The sequence below is a fragment of the Trichosurus vulpecula genome, chromosome 4, assembly GCF_011100635.1.
Source record: "Trichosurus vulpecula isolate mTriVul1 chromosome 4, mTriVul1.pri, whole genome shotgun sequence".
NCBI lineage: Eukaryota > Metazoa > Chordata > Mammalia > Diprotodontia > Phalangeridae > Trichosurus > Trichosurus vulpecula.
This window is the reverse complement of record NC_050576.1, coordinates 303,619-325,434: the sequence shown is the minus strand read 5'-3', so window position 1 is coordinate 325,434 and position 21,816 is coordinate 303,619. Positions and strand designations below refer to the sequence as shown.

Genomic DNA, 21,816 nt, shown 5'->3' with positions numbered 1-21,816 from the left:
CACCTGCTAGTGCCTGCAGACACTGATCGAGGCATTGGGGGTACAAAGAAAGACAAGAAACAATTCCTGCTCTCAAGGAACTCCCAATCTAAGGAGGGAGACAGCATGCAAATAGCTATGTCCATTCAAGTTATATACAGGGTAAATAGGAGTAATTGAGAATTAGCCCTTCCATGGATCTGGGAGATTAGGGCAGCACTTTACAAATATTGCCTCATCTGACCCTCACAACAGCCTGGTTGGTGCTTTTATTACAGCCGTTTTATAAGCGAGCAAATGTAGACTCAGAAGGGTTAAGTGACTTGGCCAGGGTCTCACAGCCAGTAAATGTCTGGGAGGGGTGGTGGGATTCCAGACAGTATAGTTTTCGTCTTTGATTCCCTGAAGGAACTATTGAGGAGCAGGACTATTACTTTTCCTCTCCAGGAGAACTGCTGATGGTAATAATACTGATATGTATGGTGGTGCCCTTTTCCGTTTATAAGAGGCATCTCTCCAGTCTCTCTTTTGGACCACAGAGCAGCCCTGGGAGGGAAGTCATGCACATCTATCACCTCATTTTGTGGATGAGGAAACCCCAAAGTTACCCAGCGGAGGGGCCAGGATTTGAACCAAGATCTCCTGACTTCTAGTCCAGTGCCCCACCCCAGTCATGAAGGAAGGAAGCTCTGTCCTTCAGGGCTTTCCGTAACTGGGGCTGACTGTCAGAGCAACCAGGCCACATTTGGTCTTTATTAGCAAGCTGTGGAATCTCACGAACTGCGTGCCATTTTACTATTCATTGTGTGTTTGTTTATAGAAATCCAGCCAAGGTCAGGGGCTGGAAAGACAACGGGCGGAAAAATCACCTCTGGCAAGGGAACCTTACGGCTGAGATCAAAAGGTCCCGCCACTGTGGAAGAGCTGGTAGGTTGGGGCGGGCTCAGGACTCTGAAAAACTGCAGGTGTTGGTGAACAGGAGTTGGACCTGAGCCTACTGCCGAGAGAATGAATTTGCCTTTGTAGTCAGGATAGAGGCTGGGGCTGCTGAAGGCTCAGAGGGAATCAGAGCTACACCTTTCCGTTTGTCCTTCTGTTGGGGTCGGGAGAGAATGTGGTCCATGGCGAAACTTGGGTGACTCAGAACCCCAGGCTCCCAGAACACGCTAAAAATAATGAAAAGGAAGGATTCTTGGGCAGTGATGCAGCAGTCCTGGGACACCAACCTGAGGGAATGGATAGAGGAGGGCTGGGGACCAGAAGGTGGAACCCCCAGGTGCAGGCCAACAAATCAGGAGAGATGAGGGAGGAGACAGATTGGCTGGGATGCCTCAAAATTCAAAAATTCATATGAAAAACATGTATTCAGTTTTGCCTCCTGTTTGCAAGTCAGGGTGCTAGGTGCTAGGGACACAGACAGAATCACAACAACTATTGCCCACATGTAACAGGCTATCATGGATTGAGGGCTGGAGAGATATTAGCAGTCTTTGTTGTACAGGTGAGGAAACTAAGCTTAACCTAGAGAGGTCACACAGCTGGAAAGTGCCTGAGGCAGTATTTGAACTCAGGTCTTCCTGACTCCAGGCCTGGGGCTATAGCCACTGGGTCACCTGGTTGCCTCTACATAGCTAGAATGAAACTGGGTCCTCTGACCAGATCCATTAGACTTTCCATGGCACCACAAGGACCTTGAATTCATGCCATAGGAGGATCACTTCAAGAATCTGAGAGTGGGCATAGGAAGGACATGAGCTTTGTCTTCAGGAATCTGAAGGGTCGATTTGTGAAAGAAGAATTTGGCTTATTTTGCTTGGTCCCAGAGGGCAGGAGTAAAAATAAGGGATGTAAGTGTCAAAGAGACAGATCTAGGCTGGGTGGGAGGAAAAACTTTTCAATTATTGGAGCCAAGCAGAAGAGGAAAGGCCTTGGCTGGACAGAGTGACTGGATGATGCCTGGAGGAGTAGCTTGTGCAGGGGATTTTAGGCCCCCAGATGGGCCTCGGTGCTCCTGACAGCTGGGATTCTGTGACAATTAATTTTATGGAGAGTTAGCCATATTATGTGTCTGGGAGGTGCTGCCTTGGTGGACCTTTGGAGCTGAGGGCCTCCGGTAGCTTTTATGAGAAGTCAAGCCCTATCACGTCCCAGGCAGAAAGTGCTCAAACCCATCCTTGGGGGCACACAGTGACTTAGAAGACCCCAGGCAAACATGCTTGGTTGTCTTGTGTCGTTTGCTAGACATTTCCCCACGATGTTTTGGTCTGGTTCTGGACTGTTGTGGTCATGCACTCATGCCCAACACCATCACCTAGGGTAATTAAGTAAAGCTTGTATGATACTTATTATCTCATATTTATGAGGGTGGCGTAGAACATCATCCCTTCTCTAAAGTGTTTTCATAAAAGTTTTTTGCAGAAAAAAAAACAGCCTTCAGAGAATCAACCCCACATCATCTGGGAGCCAAACCTTGGCACCATTGGCCAGGGGTTCCGAACAGCGCTCCTGGCAGCAGCTACTCAGAACTTTAGCTTCTAGGTGGAAAAGGCCTCGTGTATTAAATCAAATGGTGCTTGTGAGAGACAGTTGGGACAAAGCAGGCCCAGAGCGTGCGGGTTGTTATGGATTTGCCAATAAGATAACACCTTTTTTCTCTTATCTTTAATAAAGCCTTCGGAGTCAGATGAGAAAGCCATTAAGAAGGTGGATAGTCTTCTGGAATTATACCTGGGGATTCGAGATATTGAATTAGGTAAGAATTTGCCATTTATAGATGACTTTTTATACCTTAATCCCACAAATTCAGTTGTATTTGGTATGTATGTGATCATGTGATCCACTTATGTAATATCCAAAGTTGTAATTATCAAGGGAATGAAAGATGGCCTTGGCAGAGAGGGCCCCAAATGGCAGATTAAAATATGGAAATTAGGCAGCAGTTCATAGCACTGATTCATAGGTAATGAAAAGTAAGTGCGAGAGAAAAAAGGAGCTGTGCGTGAATGTGAGGGGGAACTCCTCCATGAAGGAGCATGTCGAATCTTTTTTTGTAGTAAATAGTGTTTTATTTTTTGAGTTCCAAAATGTTCTCCCTCTCTCCCCTCCCCCCTTGCCAAAATAGCAAGTGATCTCACACAGGTTACACATGAGCAATCATATTAAACATTTTTCCGCACTAGTCATGTTGGGAAAGAAGAAATAGAACAAAAAGGAAAAGCCACAAAAAACAAAAACAAAAAAGTGACAATAGTAGGAGTGCGTCAAATCTTTACGAGGTAAGTAAGTGCCTTAGTAGCAAAGACTAATCCCCGGGGTGGTGCCTGGGACCAGGAGGCAGGAGACAGGAGTTCTACCTCAGACTGTGGAGGTAACAAGGTGTGTGACCTTGGGTAAGTCACTTAATCTTTGCTTCCTCCTCTATAAAATAATGGATGGGCATTGAAAGCCCTTCACACTCTGGCCTACCATACCACACCAGTCTGGCAGTCACGCCTGCTACCTCTCTAACCTGCCTTTCAGGTCATTTACATATCACTTCCTTTCTGGTACAGTATGGTCTAGCGCAGCCAAACTGGCTGGTTTCTGGTATGTAAACTCTCCACCTCCCATCTCCATGCTTTTGCCCTGGCTGTGCCCTTTGCCTGGCATGCCCTCTCACCTCACTTGGAATCTCCAGACTCCTTCCCAGTTCAAACTTTTACATGAAGTCCTTATTGATCCCCAGGTGCTAGTGCCTTCCCTTAAATTACCTGGCAGTGAATTTGTACCCATTTTGTCTGTATCTCCCTCCATATATGTGTGTTGGGCTCTTCACTTTGGTCTTTGAATTCCCAGTGACTGCCCAGCATGTGAATGCTTGGAGGGTGCCCACCAAGATCTGAGTTCCTTAGCCTGAGGTGGGTCCCTGGGCCCCTGATTTCATGGCTCCATGAGCTTGGGTGGGAAAAACCAACTCTATTTTCACCACTCTCTGATGGAGAATGAGCAATTCCTTCAAATATTTGTGATCATGGCTCTGAGAAGGGACCCTGAGCTTCCCCAACCTGCCAGGACTCCAGGAAACAGAGTCATCCCCTGGATGAGAGGTGCCCCTTCTCCTGAGCACCTTTTGCACCAGATAAGGAGGTTTAAGGTCAAGGGCTCTTCTTGCCTGTTGCTTGGAGGAGGCCATTGTGTCCTACTGACACTCACCCTGACCTGACAATATCAGGCTTCCCCTTTCCCTTCCCCTCTTTCTTCTACTGTTTTCTCCCTTCCTTCCTTTCTTCTTTGGGCCCTTGTCTGCCCTGTGTTTGGTTCTTAGATTGTGCTTTATGACTGAAGGGTCTTTGCAGAGCAGAAAGAACACAGAAGTTTTAGGGTGAAGACAGTTCTGTTGTTGTTTGTCCTTCGTTCTCGAGTAGGACCATGACATTATGGAGGTGATGCCATGACATGCGAGTGAATTGGATTTAAGTGAGGGAGATCTGTGCAATCTCACTAGACTCACTTTCTCCTCTGAAGCCATTTGGGTCCAGTGGCCAGGTGCATATCAGGTTGACTGGAGATGGCCCCCGATGCGATGGAAGACCTTGGCCTTTTAAAGCTAAGGTCTTTAGCAGGTCTCAATTTGACAGGTGGTCATCCAGCCTATGCTCACATCTCTCCAATGATGGGGGACATACACCCTCCCATGAAGGGAGATTTTAGCCTAGTTGCCTATTTCTAAAAGTGCTTCCGAGGCCCCTGACACCAGAGATTAAGTGGAAATTAATTTTGTCCCCCTCTCCCCAATTTTGTTGTTCAGTTGTGTCTAGCTCTTCATGATCTCATTTGAGGTTTTCTTGGCAGAGATATTGGAGTGATTTGCCATTTCCTTCTCCAGCTCATTTTACAGATGAGGAAACTGAGGCAAATGGGGTTAAGTGACTTGTCCAGGGTCACACAGATAGTAAGTGTCTTCTGATACCAAGTCCAGTGCTCTATCCACTTCACCACTTGGCTGCCCCTCCCTCAATCACCCAGTATTGGCTTTTTGTAGCCATCTCCCTCTATCTGTGTATGTTGTCCCCTCTGTCTAGACTGTCAGTTGTTTGAAGATAGAGACTTTTCTCTTTGGTCTTTGACTCCCCAGTGACACTGAGTCTAACCCTGATCCCACTCTTAGATAGTTTTACTAGGAAGTTTTTCCCGAAGCCACACCTAGATGTTGGCATTCATGCTTCCTGTGGCTCCTGATTCTGCCCTACAGGACCAAACAATAAATATGGTCCTTTGGCTACCTCCAGGACCTTCACAGAGTTGGTGACCTCCGGGTCTGCTTTAGGCTGAACACCCCCATTCCATCAAATAGTCCTCCTATGACACAGACTCAAGGCCCTCCTTCCACCTTCCTGGATACTCTCCCTCTGATTGGTGGCCTTTGCAAACGGGGGTGCTCAGATCTGAATACGGCACTTTGGCTGTGATCTGATGAAAGCAGGATAGGGAGGGAGGGAACAGGCATTTATCAGGTGCCCAAACCAGGCATTGTGCTAAGTGCTTTGCAAGTATTCCGCTTAATCCTTGCAATACTCTTGGGAGGTAAACTGGATTATTATCCCCATTCTACAGTTGAGGAAACTGAGGCAGATAGAGCTTAAGAGACCCACTTGGGGTCACACAGTTAGTTGGGGTTTGAGGCTGGATTTAAATTCAAATCTTCCTGACTCTAGGCACAGCATAGAACACTATCCACTGGGCCATCTAGCTGCCAGAGTAACTATCATGTCCCATCGCCATTTTGATGGCCCCAAACAGTGAATTCCCCATTTTTTCCAAATTTTTCACATTTTCACTCAAAGTATTCAGCTCCAAATTCTATCCCTCCTTCTCTCCCCTCCCTCCTCCCTGAGATGGTAAGCAATCTGATATAGGTTATATGTGTGTACTTATGTAAAACATTTCCACATTAGTCATTTTGTACAAGAAGACTCAAATAAAAGAAGAAAAATGAAAGAAAGTCAAAAATAGCCTGCTTCATGTATTCACGTATATATGTATACATGTATTCATGTATTCAATCAATATCAGTTCTTTTTCTGGAGGTCGATAGTCTGCTTCATCCTTACTACTTTGAAATTGTCTTGGGTCCTTACATTGCTGAGAAGAGCTAAGTCATTCACAATTCTCCATGGTACAATGTTGCTGTTACTGTGTACAATGCTCTGGTTCTGCTCACTTCACTCTGCATCAGTTCATGTGAGTCTTTCCAGGTTTTTCTGAAATCATCCTGCTTGTCATTTCTTATAGCACATTAATGTTCCATTACAGTCATATACCACAGCTTGTTTAGTTATTCCCCAATTTACGGGCATCCCTTTGATTTCCAATTCTTAGGTATCACAAAAGAGCTGCTATAAATATTTTTGTACAAATAGGTCCTTTTCCTTTTTTGGATGTTTTTGAGATATAGACCTAGTAGTGGCATTGCTGGGTTAAAGGGTTTTGCAGCCCTTTGGGCATAGTTCCAAATTACTCTTCAGAATGGTTGGATAAGTTCACAACTCCACCAACAATGCATTAGTGTCCCAGTTTTCTCACATCCCCTCCAATATCCAACATTTTCCTTTTTCAACAATACTAGCCAATCTGACAGATGTGAGGTGGCACCTCAGAGCTGTTTTAATTTGCCTTTCTCTAATCAATAGTGATTTAGAGCATTTTGTGAATTTCCATTTTTGCTTGCCAGAAGACACTGCTGATTCAACTTGTGTTTGAAGTCCACTGAGACCTCCAGAGCATTTAGTTGCTCTGTTGATTAGGCCACTGTTGATCAGTCACCTCTTTCCCCTTCTGTCCTTATGAGGTTGAGTGTTGGAAGGCAAGGGTGAGACTTGATCCCTGTTGAATTTACTTTCTGGTTAGCCCAGTGCCCAGAGACATCAGCCACACAGACTCTTGTCCCAGGCTCTTCCAGATGCAACCAGTGAGAGGAGAGAGGAAGAAGCTTTTGGTTTCCAGCTTCAATAGAGAAAGGAGACATCTTGGAGGGAGAGAAAGAGTCTGGCAAGGAGCCAAGCTATACTCTCTCTCAAGATCTTGCTAGCTTTGCCCCTCATTCAGGCATGAAGCGTTGAGTAAGCAGTACCTCCTGCCCCCAGTGAGGAGAGCCTTATCACTGATGGGCTTTGAGCTTCTGTTTAGAGAGAAAGAGAGTGAGTCAGTGGTTTGGGACTTCATGGGGCTCATAGGCACAGAATGGAAGGATGAGAAGGGGCCTTATTTATTCTAGTTCAGAGCTGCCAGAGAATCCCATCCACAGCCTTTGTAACGAGTATCCACACAGCTTCTGCCCAGGAATCTTCAGGGAGGGCTAGCAAAACCTCAAGAGACCCCACATGGTAACCATGAAAAAGAAGAGTCCAGGAGTCTCCAGGACCAGAAGTTATAGTATCAGGCCACCACCATTCCTCCCCAGGACCAGACGTTATAGTTTCAGGCTACCACCATTCCTCACCAGGCTCTTCTTGGAAGTTGACTAGTAACCCCCTTATAAAGTTAGTTAGTCATCTGCAGCCAGTGCCTCCCATTGGCACATTACACTCTGATGAGAAATGGGAAGGGGGGGAGGAATGTCGGCCAACTTGGGAATCCCTTTTGTGACTCAGGCCTGCCTTCCTAGTAGTTTCTGACTTTCTCAGTTGTTAATTCTTCAATCAAAAAGGCACAAAGAGCCAAGATACAGTCCATGCTACTAGGGAGCTGGGAGTTATATACACACCAAGGAAATCTAATGTGGAATGGGTCAAGGGTAAGAGAAGGACCTGAACAAGGCTCCCTCCATATAGTACTCAGCACCATGGAGAGAGCTCTCACCCTGGAGTCAGATGATTAGGGCTCCAATCCCTCCTCTGATACATCCTACCTTTGTGACCTTGGGCAAGTCACTTCACTCCCTGGGACTCAGTTTCCTGATTTGTAAACTGAGGGTCTGGGCTAGATGAGTCTGAGGCTCCTTGAACAAAAGCTTCTGCTTGAGGACCTCAAGGGAACGGTGACCATCATTTCCTGCTGCAACCCCCAGTCCCCTTTGGGGAGGATTTCCTTGTATTCAGCTGAGTTCTTCCACTCCTGCCCTCATAGCTTCACTTCCTGCACCTGATAGTTATGTGTGTGACCTCAATCCCTTTCACAATGTCACTCATCTTCCTGTGGGCACTCTCTTGCAGCCTTCCTCTCCCCTCTCCTTCTTTTCTTTCCCTTCTTTTTTCCCCATCACTATCACTTGGTAGGATTTCAACAGGTAGATGTGGTAGTTGAGTAGGTGAGGGAATTCCTGGTTTAAGTAACAGCCTGGGCAAAGGCTTGGAGGTGAGCTCTCTACAGGGCATGAGGAGTGTGAAGCATAGAGTACATAGAAGGGAGAGTTACATGAAATAAGTCTGGAAAAGTTGACATGTTCTATGCATAAGGGTCAGGGTTAGGGTTATCAGTGTGAAATATCATTGGAAGGAGGTGGGAAGCCTGAAGGCCTTAGTGTAGGTGACCTTGAAGGGCTGACAATTTGGATGCTAGAAGTTTTTCACGTAAAGGGGTCATAGAATGAATGGAAACAAGACTCTTCTCATGTCAGTGTCTTCTTGAATGTTTAGGACAAGTGCAATCATATAGTTACTTATCATCTTAAGATTTTACAAACTTCTTTCTGTAAAATATTTCTGTGGGGTCAGTGGTGCAAACATTTTTGTCCCTTCTTTGTAAACAAAGAAAGAGATGCAGGGATACTGAGAGCTCATGCCTCCCCCCCTTTCTGGTAAGGGCCAAAGCAGGGACTGAACCCAGGTTTCTGTGTTGCTTCCAGTCTGGTGATGTGGTGGGGATGGGGGTTTGGCAAGTGCCCCTCCCTATTACAGTTACAATGTGGCATTCACAGAATTCCAGAATTTCAGAGTTGGAAGGGACCCCAGGAGCCACTGAGTCCAACTCAGAATCCTGGAAGGACATTCTGTCCAATAGTCTTTGCTGCAGGACAGTTAGGGAGGAGGTGTCCACCATGTTCCTGAGGCAGCCCATCCCACTTTGGGGCAGGGTTCTTTGTGGGGAACTTCACCCCCCTAAACTGGCCTCTCCTGATTCTCCCTCTGGGCCCAGAAGAGAATCTCACTTCTTGGTGAGAACTCTTGAGAAACTTAAAGCTGTGGGGTGGGGGGAGGCATCCAGGTCCTTCAGCTGGTCCACTTGAGGCATGGTCTCAAGGCCCTTCCCACTTCTGGTCATTCTCCTCTTGACACTCTCCAGTTAGTTACTGTCCTTGAAAATAAGTGTTATACAGAACTGAAAACAGGACTCAAGATGTGGTCTGGCCAAAATAAGCATTGCCCACATTGTAGAGGCCACAAGGGGGCGCCACAGTGTAGCGCACTGGGCCTGGAGTTTGGAAGAGCTGAATTCAAATCCCACCTCAGATACTTATTAGCTGTGTGACCCTGGGCAAGTCACTTCATCTGCATTTGCCTTAGTTTCCTCAACTGTAGAATGGGAATAAGACGAGTACCCATGGCCCAGGGTTATAAAAATCAAATGAGATAATATTTGTAAAAAGCTTTTACCCCAGTGCCAGGCACACAGTAGGCATCACATGAATGCTTATTCCATCCCTTCCCTCCTCCCTACACACATTCAAAAATGGTGGGAAGAAACTAGCTTGAAAAATACCATTAATAGAAGCATTTCCTTAAGAGGACTAAATATTAAGGATAGAGGGAGAAGTTTCCCTGAAGGACCACCAGAGGGCAGCATGCAGCTGTTGTATTTCCTTAAATTCTAGAGACCTGGAGTGAAAAGGACCTGAGGGCTAATCTGGCCCCATCCTCTCATTTCTGAGAAGGTTGAGGCAGAGCACAGTGAGTCAGTCCCAGAGATGGGCCTTGAATTGGGCCCCCAGTGGGCTCGACCTCATTTCTTATCCCCACAAAGAGGGAGCTGGCTCAGCTCCCCTGAGCCTGCCTGACTCAGTTTCCTCGTCTGTAAAACAAGCTGGAGAAGGAAATAGCAAATCACTCCAGTATCTGCCAAGAAAACCCCAAATGGAGTCACTAAGTGTAGACACGGCTGAAACAAAACAACTCAACGACGCTTCCTGACTTCGGGGCCGGGGCTGTATCTATCCATTGGGCTACCCAGCTATAATACTAGATCACTTCCCAGCCCTGTCTCTTCCTGTGTCTCTGTCTTTGTCTGTCCTTTGTACCCCTCTCTTTTGCCTTCTTTTTCTCTGTCTCTGTCTGTCTCTGTGTCTCTGTGTCTGTCTGTCTCTTTGCCTTCGGCTGCCATGTATACATACTCACTTGTATATGGAAACTCATTTGCTTCTCACAACATCTGGGGAACTTGTCTGGCCTGTGCCTCATATGAGGACACTGAGGTGTAGAGAAATGACTCTCCTCAGTGGTAGCACTCCGGTCCCAAATGGAATTCAGCCCCAGCTCTCTTCCTGGGCCCCCCTGCCCCACCTCCAGCCCTGTTTGTGAGGTCCCCCCCCCAACCCCCCCCCCAAGCCCTTGACCCATCCCCTAACCACGCTAGGTTTGATAAACACTAAGCTGAAAAGGGTTATGGAGCCCCAATAAGATGTCCTTGAGCATGAACGTGGACTCAGGCCTGGTGCAAGTAAAAACTACGCATCAAGAACTTGCTCTTTACTTAAGGCAAAATCTGAGAGGAAGGAGCTGAAATCCTGTGCATTCTGATATGTGCCCCCAGGGAATGGATTTCTCCATACCTGACACATCTGTAGTGCTCACATGGCTTCCTAACCTTGCTTTACTGGTCCACCATGTTCGATGTCCTTCACACCTTGGGGAAACTTTATGCCACAGACAAATCCTGGGGGCTGCCCAATCTGAACCCAGGCCTTCCAGACTCCCAACCCAGTAATCTGCCTCCTAAGCTGTGTCACCTCCAGGCTTCTCAAAGTAGAGTCCAGAGACCTCTGGGGGTCTTCAAGACCCTTGTGGGATATCTGAAAGGTTTTCATAAGAATCCCAGGCTGTTTTAATTTCTATTATGGTAACTATCAATAAATATAACCAGGCCTGGTCTGGAGCCAGTTTGTATGGACTGCAGAGAGCTGCTTGTTAAATTTTCAGCATGAGCGTTTACACTTCTGAAATCAGCAAACCCTATAAATTGAGGCTTGATTTGTTGTTTTGTTGATTGTCTAGACCAGGGCTGTCCAAAGTGCAGCCCGTAGGCCTCATGCGGCCTGCAGTGCGATTTTATGTGGCCCACCTGTGTTTACTACGGGCGTGGAAATTGACATAAATGTTTTAACTAAAGCATTTGTGTTGATTTCTGTGCTTGTGGTGGACACAGGCAGGCTGCATGGGGGCGAATGGCCTGTGTTTTGGACAGCCCTGATCTAGACTTAAGAAAGTGATGCAGATTGAACTTAAAAGTGTGTCCTGTGTTTTTGGAGAGCTGGATGTTAAACATGTACCAGCACACATACATAAACAAAAGCTAGTTGGAACCCTCAATCATTTTTAAGACTACAAAGGGTCCTGAGACCAAAAAGTTTGAAGTTTCTTCCTCTCAAACAGTAACAGTATGGATGAATATCACACCCTGCTCTAGAACAATAGGTCAGATGCATATCACACCTTGCTCTAGAACAATAACAGGGCAGATGAATGTCACACCCTGCTCTAGAAACAATGACATGAATATCAAACCCTGCTTGTTTCCCCCCTTCCCTCCTCTTCCTCTCTTCTTAACCCCTTACAGTCTGGTTTCCAACCTCACCATTCCATCAGTGCTGCCCTCTCCGAAGAGACCACTGATGTCTTAGCTTCGAGATCCAACAGACTTTTCTGGGTGCTCATCCTCCTTCACCTCCCTACAGCCTTTGATCTTGCCCATCACTCTCTTCTCTTCCCTACTTTCTTCTCTCTAGGTTTTCCTGATACTGTTCTCTCCTGGTTCTCCTCCTGCCAACTTGAGACATCCTCAGCCTCCTTGGCTGAATCTTCAGCCAGTTACCTGTCCCAGAGGACTCTGTGCAGAGCCTTCTTTGTCCTCCCTCCATAGCACTTCCCTTGGTGATCTCCTCAGCTTCCATGGCTTCAGTGATCATCTCTCCTGATGATTCGTCAATCTTCTTATCCTGCTCTAACTTCTCTCTTGACCTTCAGTCTCTTCTTCAGCTGCCTGTTGTTCATCTCAAACTGGATGTCCATAGATCAAACTCAACGTGTCCAAGGGCGAGCTCATCATCATCCCCCTCTCCCTTCCCTTTCTCTGACTTCGCTATCATTGTCCAGGGTACCGCCATCCTCCCAGACACCCCATATCCAATCCTGGTGTTTTTACCTTCCTGACATCTCTCCTCTGATGCTGCCACCCCCTCCCCCGCAGGCTTTCAGCAGCTCACACCTGGCCTATGGCGCTAATCTGCTTGTTGGTCTTCCATTGTCAAGCCTCTGCCCACTTCAGTCTGTTCTTTACTCATCTGTTGAACTGATCTTCCTTAAACACTGGTCTAACCACATCACTCCCCTCCCCCCAGTTGAATAAACACCAAGGGTCCCTATGAACTCCAGGATAAAATATAAAATCCTCTGTTTGACCTTTCAAGCTCTTCATAACTTGTCCCCCTCCTCCCCTTCCTCTCTTTTTACACTTTACTCCTCCTATATATTCTTTGATCCAGTGACACTGGCCTCCTTGCTGTTCCATGGACAAGACACTGTGTCTTTTCTCTGGTGCTCTGCCATAACTGGACCCCTCTCTGCCTCCTGGCTCCCCCAGCTTTCTTCAGCATCTCACCTGCATGACACTTTTCCCAGTCCCCATAAATTTGAGTACCTTCCTGCAGACTCCCCCTAATGTGTGCTTGATGGTACATATACTTGCTTGTATATTGTCTCTCCCATCAGCCTGTGAGCTCCTCCAGGACAGGGACTTTCTTTGTAACCTTAGTGCTTGGCACGGTATCTGGCACATAGTCGGTGCTTTGTAAATGCTGGTTAATTGACTGACTTCTGTCTCTCCTAGAAGACAGCCCCCACCATCAACCTCACTCTCTGTAATTCAATGTCTCCCTATCAGCTGGCTCTTTCCCTGTTGCCTGGAGACATCCCCAAGCCTCCCAGTAGTACAATGAAATCCTCAGCAATTCCCACCTTCCTTCCTAGCTATCATCCTGCCTCTCCTTTCCTTAGTCAAGCTTTTTACAAAAGCTGTCTATACTTGTAGCCTACCCTTCCTCTCCTCTCACTCTCATCCGGCTTCATTTTTCAACTGACACTGCTGCCTCCGATGTTAAAAACAGTTTCTTAATTGCCAATGGCTTTTTCTAGTCCTCATCCATCATTCTTGAGTTCTTCACACTTGATGCCATTGAGCACCCTCCTCTTCTCCCAGATGCTTCCCTCAGCTTCTCCCTGTGTGACGCTTCCCTTTCAGTTACCTTTGTTGACCTTCATTCATGACATTCTCCCAAGGTTCCATCCATGATCTTTTCCCTCCATCCTCTATCACTTGGTGCTTTCATCAGATCTAGTGTTCATCTCTATGCAGAAGATTTCCAGTTCTCTTTACCCAGGTCTACTCTGTCTTCTGAACGCTGATCCCTTATCACCAGCTATCTACATGACATAGTGAACTGGATGACCCATCTTAAAACTGGATGTCCCATCTCAAACTCAACAAATGTTGCAAACAGAACTCAGTATCTTTGTCTCCAAACTGGGCCCTCTTCCAAACTTCCTTATTATGTTGAGGGCACCAAGATCCTTCCAGTCAGCAATATTAGAAGCTTCAGCAACCTCCTCAACAAGTCCTTACCCTCGTTCGGTTGTTCAGTCTTTTTTCAATTGTATCCAACTTATCATGAACCCATTGGAGTCTTTTTTTTTTGGCAAAGATACTGGAGTAGTTTGCTATTTCCTCCTCCAGCTTATTTTACAGATAAGGAGGCAAACAAGATTGAATGGCTTGCCTAGGGTCACACAGATAGCAAGTATCTGAGACTGGATTTGAATTCAGGTCCTTCTTACTTCAGGCTTGGTGATCTATCCCCTGCGCCATCTTGCTGCCCTTCCTTGCTCCTACTCAGCCTATATATTTGACCAGTTGCCAGATTTTGTTGCTTTTTTGTCCAAACATCTCTTGGATAACATTCCTTTCTTTCCATTCCCACATCACCACCCTACTTCAAGCCCTCACCATGTTACCTGAACTATTCCATTGTCTTCTTACCAGCTTCCCTGCCTCAAATCTCTCCCCATTCTAAGCCCTCTTCCACATTCTACTACTAAAGCACAGTTCTGATCGTATAATTTACCTCCCCAAACCAATAAACTCACTCCTGATACTTCATCTCCCTTCTCTGTGCCTTTGTGTTGGCTGGCCCCCCATGCCTAGAATGCCCTCCTTCCTTACCCCCACCTCTTAGGAATCTTTGGCTTCCTATATGACTCACTCAAGTTCCATCTTATTTTTCCCAAGTGACGTCTTCTTCAGGAGGCTTCTCCTGGTCCCCCCAGTAGCCAGTCCCTTCCCCTCTGAGATCTCTTCTGTGTGTAGCTTGTGTTTGCCTACTTATGGATGTGTGTACTTTCTTGTTACAAGGCAAGCTTCTTGAAAAATAGGCTCCATTTTCACTTTCTTTGTATCCCCAGGGATTAGCAGAGTTCCTGGTGCATAGTGGGTGCTTAATGAATGCTTGTGGGGAGATTGATTGATTGATTAAGAGCTAACCCAGGAGCAATGGATAGAAGCTGCAAAGAGGTGCCAGGAAGACCCTCCTAATAACCACAATGTCCCTTAAGTGGGATGGGCAGCCTTGCCCACATGTACACAGTGTCCCTCATTAGAAGTTTTCTGACAAAAATTGGAGGACAGTTGAGCATATGGTAGTGGGTTGGGGTGGGTTGGAGGAGAGGGCCACTGAGGTCCCTTTTACAAATGCTGTCACCCTCTGAATTTTGAGCAGAATGAAAATGATTAGGAGGCAAGAATTGGCTTCTGTGTTTTCTGGCTCAGATGATTCATTTGTTTCCCTGCCTGACTCAACAGCTTAGTAATTCTCACCTCACCTCTTTTTCTTTGGCATACAGTATTTTCCAGTGGAAACTTTGAAAGGACATTCCAGAAACCATATGACACATTGTCCAGTGTGATTTATGACCATTTTAAAAAGTATCATTTCCCAGTCTCCTTTTCGGAGCATGCACACGTGCAGAGGACTAAGCTGAGGTTCTTCTTCCCCTTGTTCTAGCTTGATTGAGAGCCTTGTCCCTGTTATTCTGGAGCTCTCCAGTGGCTTTCTAGACTAACCCTATCCCTGGCTTCATTTCCTAGAGTTAGCCAAGTTACTCTGGGTCCTTCCTTGGTCTCATCCATCGGCCTGAAGGCTTAGGGATTTTTATTTTTAAAATGTGCACATACCATTGTCTATACTAAGGTTGCTTTGGTCGTGTCCTTTGTCATTTGTCTACTTAATGATAGCTAATAAAAATAACTAACATTTCTATGGGCTCCTAGGTGGCCCCATAGTGCACAGAGCCCTGGGCCTGGGGTCAAGAAGACTCATCTTCCTGACTTCAAATTCAGCCTTAGACACTTAACTATGTGACCCTGGACTAGTCACTTAACCTTGTTTACCTCAGTTTCCTCATCTGTAAAATGAGCTAGAGAAGGAAATGGCAAACCTCTGGTATCTTTGCCAGAAAACCGCAAATCAGGTCATGAAGAGTTGGACATGACTGAAAAAGCACTGAACAGCAACAGCAACAGTGACGTTTCTATAGCACTTAGTAGGTGGCAGGCACCGTGGTGTGTCCTCATTTCATCCTCTCAACAGCCCTACGTGATTAGGATCTCCATTTTATGGCTGAGGAAACTGAGGCAGATAGCAGTTAAATGATTTGCCCAGAGTCATAGAACTAGAAAGTATCTGAGGCTGGATTTGAATACAGATCCTTCTGACTCCAGGCCCAAAGCTGTATCCATTGCCCACCTCATTGCTTGTTTTCTGTTAGGTCAGCAGTAGGCATTGCGTATTCTGTTTCTTTTGGTAACTTGCCTCAGCGTGAGAATGTATTTGTGGTGCAGGGAATAGTCCTTGGTCAGAAACTTATTAGCTAGGAGTCCTTGGGCAAGTCCCTTCATGTCTCTGAGCCTCAGTTGGACTAGACACCTCTGAGGTTTCTTCCAGGTCTCAGTGTGCAATCCTCCCAATTTAGCTCTGACTTAGGGTAGACATAGACTAGGGACCTTTTAACCCTTTTAAAAATTAATTAATTAGTTTTTAGTTTTCAACATTCACTTCCATAAGATTTTGAATTCTAAATCCCCCTCCCCAATATGGCAAGCAATCTGATACAGGCTATACACGTACGATCATATTAAATGTATCTCCACATTAGTCGTGTTGTGAAAGAAGAATCAGAATAAAAGGGAAAAACCATGAGAAAGAGAAAACAACAACAACAACAAAAAAAGAGAGCAAATAGTCTGCTTGGATCTGCATTCAGACTCCATAGTTCTTTCTCTGGAGGTGGATGGCATTTTCTATCATGAGTCTTTTGGAATTTTAACCCTTTTTTGGGGGATGTGTGTCACAGATTCCTTTAGTAGTTCTGGTTTCACCAGAAGCCTAAGGGACCCCTTCTCAGAATGAAAAAAATCTAAAATTGTAGGTAGTGCTAAATTTCAGTTAGAGGTTAGTAAAAATAAAGCTGCATGTTTTCCTGTCCAAGTTTATTGGGGCCCTGGAATCTAATCCAAAGGTTTCTTGGGGACCAGACAAAGTAAGGTAAAATTAGCTAAGTAGATTGGGATCAGACTGTGGAGCACCTTAGCTATGACATGGCCTTTATTTGTGTGGGGGAGTGATAAGATCAGAGCTGTCAGGCTGATGGGTGCCAGAATAGATGAATGGGGAGGTCGCACAGGCAGATAGTAATCAGGGCACACACTGGAGCTCTGGCAATAAGACTGAAAAAGAGAAACATGGTAGAGGTGGAATCCAAAGACCTTGGGGACTGATTGGAGTTGGGGTTGAAGAAGAGGGAGAAGTCAAGATGACTCCAGGGTTTCAAGCCAGGGGTTCAGCAAAAATGTCAAGGGGAAAACACCAAGGATTGGTTTGGCAGGGAGAGAGGGGAAATGATGAGCTCCCATTGGACATGTGGAGCGTGATAAATGTTCATGGGGTCATCGATTTAGGACTGAAGGCTTAGAGGTCATCAAATCTAACTTGCTTTATTTATTTACATTTTCTTCTGACCTTAAACATCAAATAAAATTGGGATTTCCATAAGCACAGTAGAAGAGAAAAGAGGATTGTACCTGGAGCTCTAGGTCTCAATGGGTACAAGTTGCTTTTTTTAAAAAACGACATGTTACAAATTCAACATGTCACTTTCAAAGCCATCCCCTTTGTGATTCCTTCTGCTCTCTTTGGTGTATCTGTTTTTTAAGATGCTTTGGTAGTCCTCTTTTCTTTCTTTTCTCATTTGCTACTTCACCCTTATCTCTCTTTTTCCATCACTCTGCTGCCAACTGGAACCAAAAAGAACAGAGCCCTTGTAACAAATATACAAAGTCAAGCAAAATCAATTCTTACATTGCCTGTAACTGAAAATGTGTTTTATTCTGTGTCTTGGGTCCATCACTTCTCTGTCAGTAGGAGGATGGTGTGCTTAGTCATTAGTCCTCTGTAGTTGTGGTTGGTCAGAGCTCTTAAGTGTAACAATTCTTTTTACAGATGAGGGAACTGAGGCTGAGAGAGATTCAGTGACTTGGCCAAGGTCATGGAGGTAGTAAGTGGCATAACAGGAAGGGAGCTGAGTGTAATGGTAATCAGGGCGGTGCTTTTTGCTGTTCTTCTCTTAAGTGCCTTTAATGGTTCTGGTCTTTGTTTGAATGGGGCAGGTAAAATGGGATCTTTTTGTCTTTGAAGTGTTTCTCAGTCCTAAGACAATGTAATGGTAACCAGGGCAGGACTTTTTGTTGTCTTCTCCTTAGGAATGCTGAGGTAATTAAGTGCCTTTGATGACTCTTGCCTTTCAAATGTAATGGCTGGCAAAATGGAATTTTTTTACTGTTTTTGGTTTTAGTGCTTCTCAGCACTGAGGTAATCAAGGGCCCCAGGGCCCTGAGACTGGTATATAAGATCCAAGGTTGGCGTTTGACTTTTGGGGGCATACTCAGGGAAGGAGTGTTGAGACTTTGCTAACCCAGACCCATTGGTTTTTCAACTATGTATTGTGATTTGATCAGACAAGGTCTGTCTGTTGATGTTTGTAATCAGCTTTTCCTACTGAACTAAGTGAGTTATATTTGTATGTGTGACTAAAGTGAGATTGTTAACCCCTTAAAGCTGCTTTCCTTAGAAAAGCAGATCAAAGAAGCTGTGCTGGCAGCCCTTCTATATGCTGGTGTTATTGGTCTTATACCCCTACAGCTGCTGCTAGCCACATTGTTGCTACACTGAGGACCTCTGACTTCATATACGTTGCTCTGTTGGATGGGAATCGAGCTACTTGCCAGGACATCCGGGTCACGAGCTCAGGCTCACAGGGACCGGAGAGGTCGTCTAGTCCAACTCTTTCATTTGACCACATCCAAGGTGGCCAAGTCATCTGCCCATGTTGCTGTGGGCAGTAAGTGTCAAAGGCATGATTGGAATACACATTCACTAAGATGTCCAGAATGCACATGGATTGTGGGTCTGGAGTCTGGGAAAAAAGCGAGGGTTAGAGATGGAGATTTGGGTGTCATTCCCATAGAGAAAGTTGTGGAATCCAACAGGGAGGCTGAGATCTTGGAGGAAAGGAGAAAACCTAGAGAAAGATCAGAGGGCAGGGGACGTGTCCTGGGGAACGGTGGACAAACTGCAACCCAAGAGACTGGCCTTGTATCTCCCCAACACTCGGTCTGGAAATACCCTCAAAGAAATAGCTTCTTCTGTTCTTGGTTATCTTAGTCCAACTGCAGAGACACGTGTATCTTTCCTGAATGGCCTTAAAGCATTCCTTATGGTTGAGCCAGACTCTTCCAAAGCACAGCTAGTGTTTGTGAACAAAGCCTGCTAACATGTAGCCACAGTGAACATTTTTGTAGATTGCTCTAAGGTTTGTGAAGCTCTTCTCATACAATAACCCTGGGAAGTGGGTGGTACAAGTATTGTTAGCCCTTTTCACAGAAACATATACTGAGGCTTTGAGAAGTGAGATGCTTGGCCAGGGTCACACAGCTCTTGTGAATGTCCTCCCAATTGCCCACAAGTTTCTCAGATCACCAGAAACCTCCCAAATCCCTACAAATCCAATACTCTTTCCACAAGTGACATCACACGGAGAGAAGGGGGAATGACTCTGTTTCTTTGTGTTTGCTTCCCTGCTCCCTCATAAGGTATCCCGGTATTTCATCCCTCACACCCTTGGAAGTGGATGAAACCTTACCCATTTGCTTAAGAGGGAACAGAATTCTTCTGCAATATGATTCTTGTTATTTACAATTTGTTGTTGTTGAGTCACTTTTTCAGTCGCGTGTGACTCTCTGTGACCCCATTTGGGATTCTCTTGGCAGAGTTACTGGTGTCTGCCATTTCCTTCCCAAGCCCAGTTTATAGATGAGGAAAGTGAGGCAAGCAGGGTTAAGTGACTTGCCCAGGGCTACACAGCTAATATATATCTGAAGCTGGATTTGAACTCAGCAAGATAAATCTTCCTGATTCCAAGCCCAGTGCTATCCACCATACCATCTAGGTGCCTTTTTACAATTAATTTTATGTTATTTACAATGTTTTATGGTTTACTTAAATGTTTTTCCAATTGGAAAAAAGACACTATTTTTCTTTAGGTCCTCTTCACAGTCCATAATCCTAAATAATAATAAAAACAAAATTATTGGAAGAACCAACCTTGTGTTTTATTGTATTCAGCACGACATTGATCAGCTTCGTTCTCCTGACTTGGATGCTTACTTTTCCAAAGAACACTTTAAAAGTTTTGCCTTCTCTTCTCCCATCCCCTGCCCCTCACCTTTTTTGGCAGCTACAACAATATTCCAAGCTGGAAAAGACAAGTTGAATCCAGATGAGTTTGCCGTAGCTCTGGATGAGGGTCTCGGAGACTTTGCATTTCCAGATGAATTTGTCTTTGATGTATGGGGCGCCATCGATGATGCCAAGCAAGGGCGGTTACAGTGAGACCAAATGCTTTTTATTAGAATCTCCAACCAACAACATCTGTGTATAATGAGATTTCTAATGCTACTGTGAATGCTGGTTTGATTGGATTGGTATATTTGTGACATTTATTCTGAGTGAAAAAGTAAAAAACAAAACCCACTGCATTGGTTTCTGGGTAGTTTTTAACACTGATACATGTTATAAATTTGTGCTATCACCCATTAGTCATTACCAACTGAACCATCAGTCCAGTGTGCTTACAGATGTAAATTTGAGGGACAAGCTTCCTCCACTCCATACCCTCAGCTTCCATATTTTTCACAGTGGACATACAGCTTTTTACTCTTACTGTGTAACTCTTTTGCAGAATTTTAAACTGTGCAAGGAAATTTGGGGACTGAAATTTTGGGATTGGATTTTTTTTTTTTAGCATGCTTGTCTTCCTATTCTTAGGTGAACCTAAGACAGGGGTGGGGAACCTGCAGCCTCAAGGCCATGTGGCCTCCTAGATCCTTAAGTGCTCAGATCCTTTCATGAAGGGCATTTGTTCTGTGAAGTCTGGATTCAGTCAAAGGGCCACACTTGAGGACCTAGAAGCCACAGGTCCTGCACCCCTGACCTAAGAGATATTCTGGGGATAAAGGAAGCTCCCCAAAGGCTCCCAAGAGCCAGACACATTGCTTCTGAGTTAGCGGGGGATAGGAAGAAATCCACTCTTCTCTCTGGACCCTCGTTGTCCTGTTGCAATCAGGGGAACGTCTCACCTTCCTCATAGGTGTGAACATTGATTACATAGGGACTAGCTGGTATTTTTGGTTATTTGTTGATTAATAATAGTTAACATTTATGTAGTACCTACTATGTGCTGGGCGCTTTACCGTCGTCATTTCATTGGATTCTCACAACCACACTGGGAGGTAGGTGCTATTATTACCTCCATTTATAGACAAGGAAACTGAGGCAAGCAGAGGTAGTGTTGGAAATCAGATTCGAACTCAGGTCTTCCTGAATGGATAGAGCACTGGGCTTGGAGTCAGGAAGACTCATCTTCCTGCGTTCTAGCTGTGTGACCCTGGGCAAGTCACTTGGCCCTGTTTACCTCAGTTTCCTCATCTGTAAAATGAGCAGGACAAGGGACCAAGAAAACCCCCAATGGGTTCACAGAGAGTCAGACTGGGCTGAAAAACAACTGAGCTGAACTTCCTGACTCCAGGCCCAGAACTGTGTCCCCAGGACCATCTCGCGGCCTGATTAGTGGGGGAGGCGGACTGGGAAGAAGAAGTACAAGTAGGCAGAAATATTCATTTATGCCACAGGCATTTAAAAAGCAACATTTCTCCATCCTTCTCCCACCTGTTTGAAGCCCTCCAGTGCTGGCTTTATGTTCTTTGCATCATCTTTATATTTGAGACACTTCCTCAAAACAAAGGGACACTGGAGATCATTTTTTCTGTTCTTGCAGATGGAGTATAACTTTTCAATCCTCAGGACCTGAGATGTTGCCTCCAGACAGACTTTTTGGAAGTGAAGAAATGGTAGAAAATGGAAACATTATCTAATGCATTATTTAATGACCCTAAAGTTTTAACACAATGGTTCCATAGCCTCATCCCTCATTTGGGGATAAATGACTGCCCTATGAAATTTATTGGACATTTCACAAATGAGAGATA

At 45.3% G+C, this 21,816-nt stretch overlaps 1 protein-coding gene across 1 annotated transcript in view; it reads left to right on the top strand.

Moving 5' to 3' along the window:
• Positions 1–20,161, top strand: part of GIPC2 (GIPC PDZ domain containing family member 2) — a 63,285-nt gene extending 43,124 nt beyond the window's left edge. Inside the window, exons 4-6 of the mRNA XM_036757589.1 lie at positions 800–906; positions 2,650–2,731; positions 20,007–20,161. Of these exons, the coding sequence (XP_036613484.1) occupies positions 800–906; positions 2,650–2,731; positions 20,007–20,161 (344 nt within the window). The remainder of the gene's footprint in view (positions 1–799; positions 907–2,649; positions 2,732–20,006) is intronic.
• The last annotated feature ends 1,655 nt before the right edge of the window (positions 20,162–21,816 follow it).